The sequence below is a fragment of the Mus musculus genome, chromosome 1 (assembly GCF_000001635.26).
Source record: "Mus musculus strain C57BL/6J chromosome 1, GRCm38.p6 C57BL/6J".
NCBI classification, from domain to species: Eukaryota; Metazoa; Chordata; class Mammalia; order Rodentia; family Muridae; genus Mus; species Mus musculus.
The window spans coordinates 143623687-143640003 of NC_000067.6; the positions used below are offsets into that span (position 1 = coordinate 143623687).

Consider the following 16317-nt stretch of genomic DNA (forward strand, 5'->3'; position numbering starts at 1 on the left):
GCCACTGGTTTCCAGCCAGTGATTACAGCACTCCTCTTAATCATCTCAAACACAGTATTATGAGTCCTTCCACTTTCAAAGTTTCATGTCTCTTAGCCATGTTTTGTGGAATGTGCCAAGGTCCAGCCTCAATATGAGGAGGTCATGAGAAATGGGTAATGAGAGCCGCACCGATTCAATAATAACTCAGAGTCAATAGTGGATGCAGGCTGTCACTTCAAGTGCCCCCTCTTTGCCCGAGAAGAGTCATCATTCTTCTTTCTTTTCCCTTCTTCCTTCTTCTCATTCTTTTTCCTTTGCCTCATTCTTTTTTCCTTCTTCTTTCTTCGCATTTTTCCTTCTTTCTTCTTCTGACCAGAGAGCCTGAATAGTCTTTTATTTACTAAAGCTACACCAGCAAGGCTTTGACCTTTATTCATAATTTCTTAGAAATTCTTTAATTTACATAAATTCTAAGAATCCTGGATCATTAGTCCCTACCCTGCTTCCTTAAAACAAAAACTAAACACAAAGCAAAAGCTCATTTCCTTATAGTTTTTACACAGCCTGTTCTTCTGGGCACAGCTCTTGCAGTTTCCTAGTACAGCAGACAGCAGTCTCTAGTAACTATTTTCATTTAAGAGTAGAAAGGTGGCACTACTAAGGTTAAAATGAGTTCTTACAAAGTTTTAAAACGTATGCAAGTAAAGCAGGTAGTTCTCTTCTACATCTCTCTAGGCACTGTCATCTCCAATGCTTCCAGTAGCTAGGAAAATAAGTACTAACTTTTTATATACTTATACATCATCTTTTAATTCTCTAGTCTTTGTTTCCTATCCTAGCAATTCCATAGATATTTATGTATGCTCCCTCTAATACTATCTGCTTCTAGATCATATACAAACCTTGCTCCTATGAGATAAACCCATCTAGCATTTCTTGGTGTTTTGTTTTGTTTTGTTTTATAGATTCTTCTTTCTGTTCCTATCCATGCCTTCTTCTTGAGAACACTTTAACTCTCTATCCTTTATGTCCCAAAGTTTACCCTGGCTAATAAATGCAGCAGTTGTTGAACTGGAGCACTGGATTGTACATGCATCTCTTCGTATAATTTCAAATTCAAAGCTAAGTCTCACAATGAGCAATTTCTACAAAGGACCATATAGGCTTTTATGGCCTCCATGGTTATGTTGTCTAGATTCTTTCCCATGGCCGCAAAGGCCAAGCAGAAGATCTGTTCCTCCTCCTCCACAGCTTCATGCCCACCTCCATTCCTCATTCCTGAGAACCACATCTGTTTCGTTTATTATGGAGTGATCAGCTCTGAGTAATGAGGGAAGTCTATTCACCAGAAAGCAAGATTGAAAGCAAAACTATACAGCAGAACAGCTTCAAGGCCACAGCAGCTATGGGCACACATGGGAATCGTGGGGATCAACAGCCTGGTGATGCTCTAGGAGCAGGAACTGTGTCACACCACAGCTTACACAGCCATGCTGGACCCAGCAGGAATGTATAAACTATATACCCATTTTAACAATAACGCAGGGGAAAGAGAAAAAAAAAAACTCAGAAAAACCTATCTTTTTTCCATGTTGATTCTCATTAACTTATTAGCATTCTGAAATCACGTAGTTGGGAATCATTTTAAACCTTGTCAATGAGGATTATCATAAAAACAATTTAAATCAATTACTTTTTTCCTTCTGTAATCCTAGCAGTTGGAAATAAGAATTCCAGTTCAGCCCTGCTTACACAGAAGGTCAAGGTTAGTCTGTACTTTTCAAAACCTAAAATAAGCAACTCACAATAACTAAGTAGAACACTTATTCACATTCACTAATATAAAGAAAAATACTAAAAAGGATATATCACCAAATACTTAAAGTATAAGATTGAAGTGGGTTGGAAAAGATGAGATTTATTTATTTTATGTACATTAACATGAGGCATGTATTCATTAGAACAAATGTAGCATGAATGTGTGTAGTCATCCTAAGAAGAAAATGGGAAGCAGCTACTAAACTTTCCAAAAGGCTACATGCTTGTGAATTAAAACAGGACATACATTTCATTTGTTCTTTTTAAGGTTTCACTTCTACGTACATCAAATGTCTGTGCCCCAGTCTCTAATAGGGCTGCATCCTCCTGCTAGGGAGGTCCATATAAAGGACCAGACTTGTTTTAGAAGCTCCTTAAGGTCTCCAGATAAAGTCAAAATATAGCAATTGCTTTTAAAAACCTGACAGTATCCTACCCTTCACATAAGAGCTTCATCTAAAAGTTTCTGTAACTGTCTCTAAAGCAACTGCTCTCAACCACTCTAATGCTGCAATCCTTTAGTACAATTCTCTTGTTGTGACCTCACGCTTAAAATCATTTCCATTGCTACTTCATAACTGCAATTTTGCTACTGTTCTGAATCACAATGTAAATATCTGTGTTCCCGTGGTCTGAGAGAGCTCTTGGGAGGACCTACAGAATTCATGTAATAGACTATAATTTTGTAAACTTTTACTTAGTTTTCCTTAAATTGTTTTCTCCCAATTAACAAATGTTCAATGAGCCTTTCCTTCTAGTCTATTGCTATTCCTTTGTGTCACCATCCACCAAGCCCCAGGAATATTTTCTACCTGGGACCTCCAGTGGCCACACCTGGCTGTGACCAGGGATTCTGGTCTCCATTACAATCGCTGCAGTCTCACTGTCAGTGACAGAACAGCTTGTTTGCAAGAGCATCCACCCAGCTCACCTTCATTCCATGGGGATTCTTCATGGTGCAGACTCAGCTCAGCTCTGTTCCCCCTACCCTCTCCATTCTAGCTATAAGTCACAAATGGGATGTCTCCATCATACCTGTCACCTCAGAGCTCAGGGATGTATGTGGGAAAGGACACTGAAAAATTTTAAGCTTGAAGTGATAGATGACTCCAAGAAACTTGTCTTCCACATACAACATTTCTAGTACACATATCAAATCAAAGAAACCATAGACGCAAACACAGGGTTTGCACAGGTTAAAGCCAATGCTGCTCTAGAGGGAGAAGTGGATACAGGCTCCCATGCTTAAACAAGAAGCTATAGGCAAATGATCCCTACTGGTAAAGGAAAAATTAATTTTCTCTGACGGAGTCTCGCTGAGTATATTAACCACCCATCAGGGTAAGTCCCTTAGCCAGGAGTAAGAAGGTATTTTGCACGCTTCCTGGTTCATTTTGCTTTATTTAGGCATTTCTGTCTCATTGGTATTTTGCTTGTATATTCTGGTTTCCATTTTTGTATAGATGTTTATTTGTTGGTAACCCAGAAAGGAGGGAGAGGGAGAAGAAATCATGAAATTGAGTGAGAAGTTAGTCAGGACCTGGTAGAAGTCTAGAGAGAAAGGCATCATCAGAATATAGTGCTTAAAGCTTGGTGTGTGTGTGTGTGTGTGTGTGTGTGTGTGTGTGTGTGTGTGTGTGTGTGTGTGTGTGTGTGTGTTTTTCTGAAGAAACTGTAGTACCATAGAGGCTTTAGAGGGAAGAAAGGAAAGGGGGAAATGATATAATTGTACTGTAATAGCAAAAAAATTAAAAACTTCATAGTGACGATTGTCTTATAAGAGAACAAATTTAATTATAAAAAACTACAAATGAGCGGGGGTGGTGGTGGCAGCAGTGGCACATGCCTTTAATCTCAGCACTCGGGATGCAGAGGTGAGGCCAGCCTGATCTACAGAGCAAGTTCTAAGACAGCCAAGGCTACACAGTGAAACACTGTCTTGGGAAAAGAAAGGGAGAGAGGGGAACAGAGGGGGAAAGAGGAAGGAAGGACAAACTGAACTATAAATTACTTACTTCAGATCCTGTAGAAGGTCTTTTGCATTAAGCATAGTTATTAAAGAAGTGGTAGCTGCAGGAATAATAATAATGGGTGTCCGTGACCCTGTAAATAAAAAGATTTTAAGGTTAAAAACAAAATCATCATGATTACTGATAGTACTTTCTTATTAAAGTAATTTTAAATATTACCTTAATTCTTTTATACTAAATCATTTAAAAATAGTAATAATGGCAAAAATATTTAATAACCTATATGGCTTATTTTCTGCCAAGCAAAACTAGCAAGCATATTACCACTAGTTTTATAACTTAATTCATCCACATTTACCGCTTAAAGTAAATCAAAGGCACAATCATACCTTTCTTCTGATTTGGGGGGGGTCTGGCTTGAGACACTAGAAAGAAAGAAAATCAAAATTACAATTGTTACCAAAAAAAAAAAAAAAAAAAAAACTATTTCCAACTTACAAAAAAAGCCTAAACATTGCTGATAAGGCATATATCTAGTGGTGAAACAAAAACATCTCACATTTTATGCCTCTGCTTTTTACAAATATTAAAATGCTTTAGCATTACTCAACAACTTGATATTACAAGAAACAAATACTATAACAATGCTATATACTATGTTCACGCATGTCTGGACCTGGTAAACAAAATAGTTTTATATTGCATCAATTAACTGTTATAAATGTAAAAGCAGGGTACTGAAAGAACATCTACCACAGTAGATTCAGGACAGAGAAACTGAGGAAAGAAAAACAAGTTATTGGGGATTAAGATCTGAAATAGTTTTAAAATTCTTTTCTCTGTTTAAAATTCTTAAATGAGGTCTGGTCAGAAAAAGACCCTTAAGAGCAGTGAGTCAACTATATCTGAGTATCTCATCTATACAGTGTGGAAATGACCTCAGTAGTAGTAATTATGGTTGCACTATGAAACACAAATATTTCTGGTTGTATTATTGTTAGCGTATATCTTTAGGAGAATAGTGCTGTATCTTCAGTTTTACTATTTATATAATGTTAAAATTCATTCTTCATAATATGATGAAGAACACAAAAAAAATGAACACTTATCAGGACCATGGAACTTCAAAAACAACAATTAAGAAACAAATCAATAGCTGGGCGGTGGTCATGTAAACCTTTAATCCCAGCACTTGTAAGGAAGAGGTAGGTGGATCTCTGTGAGTTCGAGGCCAGCCAGGTAGGACTAGAGATAGTTCTAGGACAGTTAAAGCTATATAGGGAAACCCTGGCTCAAACTACCCACCACCCCCTTGGGGGGGTGGGGGGTGGGGTGGGGGGAATGGAACAAACAAACAAAGCATTTAGAAGAAAAGAAAGAAAGACCTCAGGATAGACTGGGGAGTGTGGTAATAGGACCGAAACAGAATCCAGTTCGATGAGAGCCTGGGGAGAAGAGAGGCACCCAAATAAGATGCTAACACAACTAAACTATGAGTGAGTGGGGCCTCTAAAACTAGGTGTAAAAGAAAATATCTACATGATAACAGCTGTTCTGCCTGGAAATGTGGTTTAGCAACTCTAAAACCACTACTTTTGTGTAAAGAAATTAAACTAGTGAACAGTAGATAGTAAGGGAAAATTCAAATTCAATGTCAGTTCTCATAAACTTTTGTCAGTTGCATACTAGACAAGGGATTAATTTCTTGAATCTATAAAGAGCTTGAGAAATTAAACACACATACAAATTATCTAATCAATAAATGGGTATATGGAATAAAGAAGACACTTCTCAAAGGTCTTAGTACAAATAACAAATAATTAACAAACAAAAAGTTCAATACCCTTAGCCATTAGAGAAATGAAAATAAAAACATTGCAATTCTCTATTACCTATGTGAAAATTAGCATTAAGAAAAAATAGAGCCAGGGAAATCACTCAGTAGGTAAAGGCATTTGCTTGACATTTGAGTTCAGTCCCCAAGGCACGTATGGTAGAAAGAGATCATACGCCTACAAATTGCATTCTGATTTCCATAATGTGCCACGGCACACTTGGGCTCTCTCTTCCTCCTTCTGTTTCCCCCCCCCCTTCAATATAAATCTTGGAAGGAAGGAAGGAAGGAAGGGAGGGAGGGAGGGAGGGAGGGAGGGAGGGAGGAAGGAAGGAAGGAAGGAAGGAAGGAAGGAAGGAAGGAAGGAAGGAAGGAAGGAAGGGAGAGAGAAAACGAAAACTAACAAATATTAGCAAGGATCTGAGGGGAAAGGAACACTTACATGGGGATGTCAAAGGGTAATTTAAGACAGCCATCATAAAGATTAGAAACAGAAATACCACAAGATCCTACTATTCATCACTGCTAGATGTTGATTAAAAGATGAATTCATATCAAAATGTAGTTTATATACGTAAGAAGAGTTAGATTCAACTGTACACACAAGCAAGCATGGGTTGGAAGAAGGTTCAATGAGTAAAGTGTCTGTTGTATAAACACAAGAACCTGTATTTGAATACTAAGAACCTACATAAATTATCAGGCACAGTGACACTTGCCTATAATAACACCTGCTGTTTGAGGGGGAAGGGTTTAAAAAGACAGGTAGGTCACTGGAGCTCACCAGCCAGCCAATCTAGCCTAATCTATGCATTCCAGCTTTGATGAAAGACGGTCTTAAAACAAAGTAGAGAAAGGCATTAAGAAACACGTGGATAATTTCTGATCTCCAAACATATAACACACACATATATAATGTATATACAAAAGAAAATAAGCTAGATTCAGAAAGACAAACAGGATGTTTTCTCTCATATATGGAGCCTAGATTTTTTTTTTATAAACACAAATGTAAATACATGCCTATATACATCCTAAGAAATTTGCTAACGGGAAGCAAAAGAAAGTAATAGGTAGGAAATATAAGGTCAATGGATTGGATAGGCTCACCACTGCCCAGCTCAGCATGTACATGTTAAGCAAGAGAATAAAGTCCTCCATCCAGCACATCACTTACAAGCTGAGTAACTATTACCATGAAAAATTTGAATGAAATAGACAAAAGTAACCTTCTCAACCTCACAGGAATATATAAGACACACCAGAGCTAGAGGCCACTTACTTAAAAATTCTAAATTATTCCCGAGTTCAAATCCCAGCAACCACATGGTGGCTCACAACCATCTGTAACGAGATCTCATGCCCTCTTCTGGAGTGTCTGAAGACAGCTACAGTGTACTTACATATAATAAATAAATAAATTTAAAAAAATAATAATAATTTTAAAAAAAAATTCTAAATTATGAGTAAATTAAAGCTAGAAAGCTAAGCACAGTGGCATACATCTTTAATCCCAAACCAGAAAATAGAGGAAGGTGAGTCTCTGTGAGGTCAAGCACACCCTGGTCTGCCAGGTGAGTTTTACAGCTGCACAGTTAAGACCATATCTCAAAATAAAATATAATAAATAATAAATTGTTTTAAAATAATAAAGTAATAAAATAAATTTTAATCTAGAAAAGCTTAATACGGACAGTGATACATTTAAAGAGCAAAAGAAAGGTAAGTGATTTACTCAGGCCACAAAAGCGAGATGGCAGTGGGACTATGACTTGCTCAAGACTTGTATTTCTAGATGAGCTAGAAAACAAGTAATCACTGTTAGCTAGCTACTTTCCAAATTTTCTTAAAGACATTAAATCTTTTTAGTTAAATGCTTTATATCTAGGGATTTGCCTGGTACAATATTACTCATATTTGACAAAATTAAGTTAAAAAATAAATTTAACTGTTCATAAACGAAATTCCATCCTTTAGGTCACTAGTCTAAGTGGAGGCTAAGTGGTTTATTCCAAACTCTATTTAAAGAATAAATACAATTCTATAGTGCCCCCATGTTATTACATATTGCATTGTCAGGTATATTTTTGTATTCCCAGGTCGGCCTTCTCCCATCCCCGTCCCCGTCCCCCCCCCCCCCAAGTCCAGGCTTAAAACACTGTCAAAGGTCAGCTCTGGCAGTGTGCTCAGCAATCAAAGAGGAGATGTGGGGCTGGCCGTGCAAGAGAAAGAGTAAACAGCTTTGGAACTCAGGGAAGTCGGACCAGCAGTTAGTCTGTACAACCGTGACAGATGTGCACTCCTGAGAGGCAAAGAGCACTTCATGTTGTTATGGAGTTTCACTCTGCTTGTTGCCCTCAAGGCCACCGCTTCCTTCATAATCTGAGTTGTATGACAACTCTAAGGGGGCAGTATCACTGGCATTTACAATAATAATTGTGATTGATCTTTTTCAATTATTGCTGCTGGAGCAGGTTAATGAATTAACCACCACCCTTAGAAAGAAATTAGAAATGTAGATTGTTAGTAAAGTTAGGTTGTTTCTGTGGCTTTGATGTAGAGAATCTTGGGGAACTACTTAAAAGTTCAGAAAGGCATACTCTTGAGAGTTGAGTGAGAAATCTTGGAGGTTAGGAAACAAGAAGAGCGGCAGCCTGACTAGTACTAGCTGGCATGTCTCTCTTGCTAAAGCTGGGATGGTGACCAAAGCCATGATTAATATCTTTTACCCATTTTTGCCCTCAACTTCCCAATATGATTTAATAAAAATTACCATATGGTGGAATACAGCCTGAAGATTTAAAGCAGAAATGACTGATTGCATCTTATATGTATAAAAGTTTAGATTTCTGAGTCTTTAGAATTTTTATAAGATCGCCTTTTAAGATAAATAATAAAATGATTGATCCTTTCTTTGTGACTGCAAATTGCAGCCTGCCAGGAAGAGAGCTGCCTGAGACAAATGCCTTGCTTGCGTACACTTTGCTTAGACACAAATGTAGTGGGTTCTTAGGATTACTTTGATTTTCGCCTATAAAATGTAAAACATTTAATCATCTAAGGGTGTTGGGGAACATGCTGGGTTTTTTTTTTTAACTTATACTCATTGTAACCATTCACTTCAAGAAAAATAGAATGTAACTACATTGCAATTTTTATACTGAGTGAAAGATTTTGCTGTAGGATATAAACTGTGGGAAAAAAAAAAAAAATCAAGTTGCTGGAGCCCTGTTTCATCCACCAAGTGTGTGAAAGTGTGTGCCTGCTTTACATAGTCGACAAACCTACACCTCCTCCTTGGATTGCTGAACACACTGCCAGAGTTAGCCTCCAACAAAAACAGCAAATAAACATGTCCTATATTAAACAATACCCCTTCAAATTGAGAAATACCAGGTAACAAACATTTCCATAGAACAAAAGTGCTTACAAAAATAATTACTCTAACTTTGGGTGGTAGGAATAGAGGGAGGGAAGGAGGGAGGGAGGGAGGGAGGGAGGGAGGGAGGGAGGGAAAGCAGGGGTACATCTGAGATATTATAAGATGCTTAGTTTAGACTAAATTTCTTCTATCAGTTCAAACTTCAGTGTACTTGTGTAGAGCACATGAAAAAGCAGCATAAGATACTAGGAGTTGAAGATTTCAGAACCTGATACTTCACATTTGATTGTGAAAACCCTCTTCTTTTCATAATTAACCTGTTGTTCTGACAAAATACCCTAAACAAGGACTGACAAGATGACTCAGCAAAAAAGGTGCCTGCTGCCAAAACTAACAACTTAAGTACAACGCTCAGAACTCACACAGTAAAAAGAGAAACAACTCCCCAAAAATGTCCTCTAACTTACATATATGTGCTCTGTGGAATACTCAGTGTACACACATAGAAGCTCACAAATATACTTAAAAATTGACAAAGGCAGCGTACCAGAGAAAGGGTCTATTTTGGCTTACAGTTCCAAAGAGATACAACCCATTATTGCAGGAAAGCCAATGACAGCAGGAAAGGGAGGCATGGAGGAGGAAGCAGGAGACAAACACAAAGTATGGCCAGGATAGAAAGCCTCCAGGTCCATCCCCAGTGCCTTTCCTCCACTTGTGAAACTTTCACAACTTTCCCAAATAGCATCACTGGGTTGGGAAATAAGTATTCAGACACATGAAACTATTGGGACATTTAACATTCAAATGCCAATACCCCTTAACTTCCATTTCTACACACACACACACACACACACACAAACACACTTGAGCAAAGTGATTTACTACATATCAAAAACTTCCTTCTACTCCTTTGTTTTGTATACTGATTTTGAGAAACTACAAATTGAGTTCATATTAATTCACAGAATATAAAATGGGAGAATCCTCAAGGTGATTTTTTTTTACCTTGTCATTTCTGAATCTCTTATGTAGACTGGCAAACCACAACTTCATATCCTTCCATTCTAAAAAATGTATATAACTGCTTCTCTAATGTAGCTATACTTCATGGACATTATTCTCTGAATCCATTGTCATCTGTCACTCTTTTTCCTTTTCTTTTTTTTTTTCTTCTTCCTAGAAAGTGCTCTTTAGCTTATCTTAAGTCTGGCAAAGGTTACATAGAAACTGTAGGAATATACTATTAGTGGTTACATGGATCAGCAAAAACCGTTTTTTAGGTACCAAGAAGAAAAGATAAACTCTAAAGCATTTCAATAGTAACCTTGCCTAGCAACTATTTTTAGAAGTGATTATAGAACTTAGGGCTCAGCAGCATATGCTGAACTTCTATAGGAAAAGAATAATCCTAATTTGCATATAATATCATGAACATAGAACAAAGAATTGCTAAATAAGGAGATACATATAGCCTTTGAAACAAATCTTAACCAAAAATAAAAATATCATCATAAAAATGTCCTTTAACTCTTCAACTACATCAAATTTCTCAATTATTCAAAATGTCCTCTATGATGTAAGTTTATACATAATTGTTACAGTGTCACATAACTTATTTTGTTTATGATTTCTATGATTCTTGACAGGATCTAGAATCACCTAAGAAGCAAGCCTCCAGTCATGTCTGAGACTGTCTAGATTATGTTAGCCTCTGGAAACGTCTGTGACAGATTATCTAAATCACATTAATCAAGGTGAGAAGAGTCATCTTGAATGTAGGTGGCATTACTTCAGGTGCTAGGATCCCATACCACAATGAACAGGAGAAAGTGAACGGACTAACTCTTCATTTCCCTCTACTTCCTGACTATGGATGCAATGTGATCAGCTTCCTCAAGCTCCTGCCTCAGTAATTTCCCTTGATAATGAACTATACCTTTAAATTTCGAATTAAAATAAACCCTTCCCTCTATAAGTTGCTTTTGACAGATATTTTGTGATATAAACAAATAAGTAATCAAATCTTTAACTCAAATTGAGGAAAAGATAATCCAGTAAATAATATTAAAAATATAGATTTTAAAGGTTCTGTAAAACTAAACATTTTAACTTCTTTACGTTTTCCTGCTATGAATAAAAAGATTAAGGATGCTGGCCAAACCTTAATAAGCATTTTGTGTATATAACCATAATTTAAGACCTGCTTTCGGAATGCTGATGACTAAAATCAGCACTCAAGAGAAATGGCCTTTCGGTGTATTTTAAGCAAAACTATTATTTTCTTCAGATTACTACACATCAAAAACAAGACCATTTAGAAAAAAAAAATCAAAATTACATATATAATTTTTTTTACCTGGTCTAGGTACAGGCTGGGCTGCAGGAGTTTGAGTCTTACGAGCAGATGCACCTTCCTTTAAAAGATAAAAATTGATGTATGACATCACATCAAAGTTCACTTAAATAACAATTAAACACTTTAAAGAGATCTCATAAAGCTCTCACATTCAGTTAGTTTCCCATTTGGCCAAGGCCTATAAGTTTAAAAAATAAAATTAAATAAATAAAATATTTAATAGGAGGCTAAGACAGGCAGACTACTGTGTGTCTGAGAACAGTTGGTGCTATATAGTGAGTTGTAGGCCATTCTGAGCAACATATGAGATCCAGTCTCAAAAAGTCCCACCCCTAAAAAATTTACCAGTGACACAGTCAGAGCTGCTGGTGATGGCAGTCCATCTTAACAAAATAGACCCTAAAACCATGAGGCAAAACAAACAAGCAAACAAAAGCCCTCCTTATCTTTTATATTATTTTAAAAGAAGGTATAGTAATGAAAATGAACGTTACCAGTGAACAACTACTAAAGGGAAGTAAAAATTTTAATAATTTGTTTAGTTGCTAAATAAAATAGTATTTTCAAAAATGGTACTACTTTTATAACTTTTGAAGTCAATTTTCAATGAAGGGCTGAGGATCAAGCTTAAGGCCATGTATACATTAGATACAACCTAGTCTATTTTAAAGTCAATCCTAACCTTTTTCCTACAAAAATGCCAAAATGGAGAAATGACACATAATCTCAAGTTAAAAAGATGTAATAACCCTGTGGTGGTTGTTTGAATGTGCTTGGCCCAGGGAGTGACACTATTAGGCAGCATGTCTTCTAGCTGCCCTTGGAACAAGAAGCAGAGCTCTCAGCTCCTCCAGTGCCATACCTGCCTGCCATGACAGTGAACTGAACCTCTGGGCCTGTAAGCCAGCCCCAATTAAATGTTGTCCTTTTTAAGAGTTACTGTGGTCACAGTGTCTCTTCACAGCAATGAAACCCTAACAAAGTTGGAAGTTGGTACCAGGAGTGGGTACTGCTCTGATAGGTCTGACCATGCTATACTTTGGAAGAATGTGGATTTGGGGACTCTGGATTTGGAAAGCAGTGGAAATCTTTAAGTGGGGCTTAAAGAGCTATTCTAGCAGGAATATAGAGGAATTTGTTGCTGATGGTGATTTGAACTGTGGAAGCCTGGCTACAAATGTTTCAGAGGAGAAGCATTTTATATGTGGCTGAGAGACTGTTTTTATGATATTTTGGTGAAGAATGTAGATTTTTCCCATTGTCCAGAGAGTCTGCCTGAGGCTAAGGTGGAGAGATTTAGATTAATTGCTTTGACAAGGGAAGTCTCAAATAAACCTGGTATGAATTCTGTTACATGGTTACTAAAGTTCACTTTTATGAAGAGCCTCTTGGTGAAAATGAGCAAGCTTCAAAAACAAAAGTATAAAACGTATGGTACATAGAATAAAGGAGCACTGTGCCATGAAGTAGAATGGAGCTGACTCCTATGTTCAAGGAGATAAACAGATTAAGAGTATGTTTGGTGACTTTTGGATAAGAAGTCACCCAGATAAGCTGGGTGTTTATGCATTTGCCATTGAACAAGGAATAAATATATCTAGGCTTTTTTTATTATCTGGTTATTGCTTTTATTTGGACTTTTAATCTGGAATAAGCTACAATCCAGAAATGGAAGACACAGGTTTTTGACCTGGATTTTGAGAAATAGTAGCTGTAAAAAGCTTAGATCCAGGCAAGGTATTAAAGCCTTTAATCCCAAGAGATAGAGGCAAACCTGTGTTCGAGGCCAGCCTGGTACAGACCAAGTTCTGATTAGAGAAAAGCTTAGGTCCAGGTGATAGTACACACATTTAATCCCAGCATTCAAATGACAAAGACATACAGATCTGTGACTTCAAGGTCAATCTACAGAGCAAGTTCCAGGACAGCCAAACCTAGACAGTGAAGAATTTGGGAAACAAAAGGCTGGTGATAATGTACTAGAACAAGGCAGGCCATGTTCCAGCTCCAACAAGCAGCAGAACTCTGGCAGTGTTGGCCAGGTACCACTGGGTTTAGAGTCCAAAATAGAAGGGAATACTGGGACAACTGATGTTGGTTAGCTGGAGCTATGAAATTAGTGGTGATTAATTTCCAGTCCATAGATAACTATGTAAAATAGCAATTTTATAATAAACATGAAAATCAGACCTGTTTCAAAATCTAGTACTGAAATGAAAAAGTATTTAGTTCTTGTCTTGGGCTGAAATAAAATATACGAGCATCAAACATAGGAGCCACACTAAAACACAAACAGAATGGAGACCAATGGAGGCAGGACTGGACTTTTGGTTCCCTTCTTGTGTTATTCAACTCCAATAGCTCACTGTTTGAAGTATTCTAACCCCATTTCATGTCAATCTTTTTAAAATCAAGGATACATGATGGAACTTACACATAACAATAAACAGATGATTCCCAAAGTTACTGCTATTTTATATCATGCAAACCACTCAGAATCAGAAACTCTGTGAACAAAGGAATATTTTTTGTGTATTTAGTAGAAATAAGAAATTAGGTAGCTTTCCAAACCTCTTCTATAAATTTCAATTCCTTAAGAGTTAATTATAGACATGTCTAGGAAAACTTTAAAACAAAAAATTAAACAAATAAACAACAACAACAACCAGTTAGATAGATGGCTTGGATCAAAATGTCCAAAATAATGGATACCTTTTCTCCCCCTTAGGCCTGTGTTATAAAAAATAAAAACAGACCTATATAAGCAATACTTAATACACCACTAACAAATAGAAAACCTAGCAAGGCAAAATTTGCAAAATTAGATGGAATTAGTTTAACCACAGAATTCAGATTTAAAAGAAACTAAACTAAAGAAAGAAGGTTTGACAAGGTTGAAACATAACACATTTTTATCATTTCTCTTGCCTGGAAACCTGAAGTTCTTAGAAAACATCACTGAAGAAAAGTTTATATCAGCAGGGCAGTGGTGGTGCACGCCTTTAATCCCAGCACCTGGGAGGCAGAGGCAGGCAGATTTCTGAGTTTGAGGCCACCCTGGTCTACAGAGTGAGTTCCAGGATAGCCAGGGCTACACAGAGAAACCCTGCCTCGAAAAAAAAAAAAAAAAAAAAAAGTTTATATCATTGCTACTATTTTTCTATACTGTAAGCTGTTAGTCAACTTAAATTTTAAGAAAAAAAAGTTGATCTTATTTAAATTCTTGCTTACTGTATACATACATGAGTACTATGCCTGATACACACTAGGCCTGGTTACCAATCTTAGGGATCTCCTTGTCATATAAACACTTGCTCAATAGAAAGCAGTAAAAACAAAATTCTCACTAGTCGGTAATTCAGGCTTGAACCCAACATAGACAGGAATCATTATTGAGTTATCCATAAAGCCCTTAGTAACTGAGATCCATAATAAATCCAATTCAGTACCAAAAATAGGACATCTCAGAGATGACATATATGCCAGTTGTTCTGGGATGATCAGTACACATTGTATAAAATGTCTCACTGGTACCTCACCAATATGTAATAACTACTGTAAATTAAAAATAAAAACACCTTTTAATAGAATTAAAGAAAGACATTGTGGGGGGTACAGATCCAAAGTAGAGAACTTATCTAGCTAGCACTGTCCTGCTCTAAGTATCATCAAAGGATGGATTTAAAATATTCTAAAAATAATTGGCAGAATAGTTATTTTCTCCTTCCCTAGAAAAAGGATGGAAAATGTATTCAGTCATCCTCATATTACCAATAATTAATAAGCTGTGCTTTAATGTGCATGTTAGCATAAAGCAGTGTAGTGTTAACATTTAATGAAAAAAGTCAAAATGCATTCAGTATTCTACTAATGATTCCTGGGGTACTATGTCAATATTTGGGTGGGAACATTCACAATTTCTTCAGCAGCCATGTAGTATAATGTTTAAGAGTGGATTACAGGAATTCAGATTTTAAAAATTTAAATAATCCTGTTTCAAAATTTTAAACTAACCATCTTTCCTATCAGTAATTAGCTGGTATTTAGGTTACAGAACTCTGGGTACCAGTATCTCATCTGTAAAGTAGATATTAGAAAATTAAGCTATCATAAGCGAATATCATTTACAACCAGCTCAGGTACTTATAGCTCAATCTAATTTGGAATAGACAATAATTGTACAGACCTCTAACCTCAGTTAAGCCCTAATATTAGGAATCACTGATATTAAAAAGGCCACTTCTACTTTGGAGGAATAATTTAAGCAGAATCAATAATTTGTCTATGAAGACAAGAAAAAAAGACAGTGAAGAATATAGTATATAGCTTTAAGAGCCAAATACTAAGAAACACGGGTTTTATTCCTCTTCTAACTTAGGAAAGCCAAAGTTCTAAGCTTTAAGTTTCTCCTTATACTTTTCTTTTTCCTTCTTTTTTACCATCTTATCATTTCTAGGGGGAGTAAGACACAAACTAGGACAGTTATAGGGTATACCTAAACCAAGAAAGCACACTGGAATTAACACATGAAGATGAGTAATTGAATACTATTAGAGGAAATGTAATTTTTATTCACCTGAAATAATATATCATGGTCTGTGAAAATGGATAAAGTCCGTATCCCTAAAATATATAGCATAAGCTCTAAAACTATATAGTTACTGTCTTTAGAATATCAGAGGGGAATTGTTAGTTATAGCCATAAAAACAAGTAACAAACATGCCTGCCGAGTGCTCTCCTGGGGGGGGTTGGGGGGGGTGCCCAAATGTCCAGGCACTTAGTTAAGTATACCAGAGAAGGATTTCAGAGTCTCTAATATGTAAGGGAAAAAAAAAAAAACTGTTTGATGGCATTTTACTAAACCATTTTCTAAAGTATTAAACATTATTAGAAGCAACAGACTCTAGCGCATCACTATACTTATTTAAACACACATCTGCAATCTATATAAGCATACTATTTTCTATATAA

At 36.5% G+C, this 16317-nt stretch overlaps 1 protein-coding gene across 2 annotated transcripts in view; it reads right to left on the bottom strand.

The window, feature by feature from the left end:
- Cdc73 (cell division cycle 73, Paf1/RNA polymerase II complex component) overlaps positions 1-16317 on the bottom strand; it is a 99618-nt gene that overhangs the window by 20411 nt on the left and 62890 nt on the right. Inside the window, exons 11-13 of one of the 2 annotated variants that reach the window (NM_145991.2) lie at positions 11346-11403; positions 4160-4195; positions 3816-3903 (exon numbers count right to left, since the gene is read on the bottom strand). In NM_145991.2, the coding sequence (NP_666103.1) occupies positions 3816-3903; positions 4160-4195; positions 11346-11403 (182 nt within the window). Of the gene's footprint in view, positions 1-3815; positions 3904-4159; positions 4196-11345; positions 11404-13164; positions 13853-16317 lie in introns of those variants that run through there. The other variant, XM_006529366.3, reaches the window with a different exon arrangement.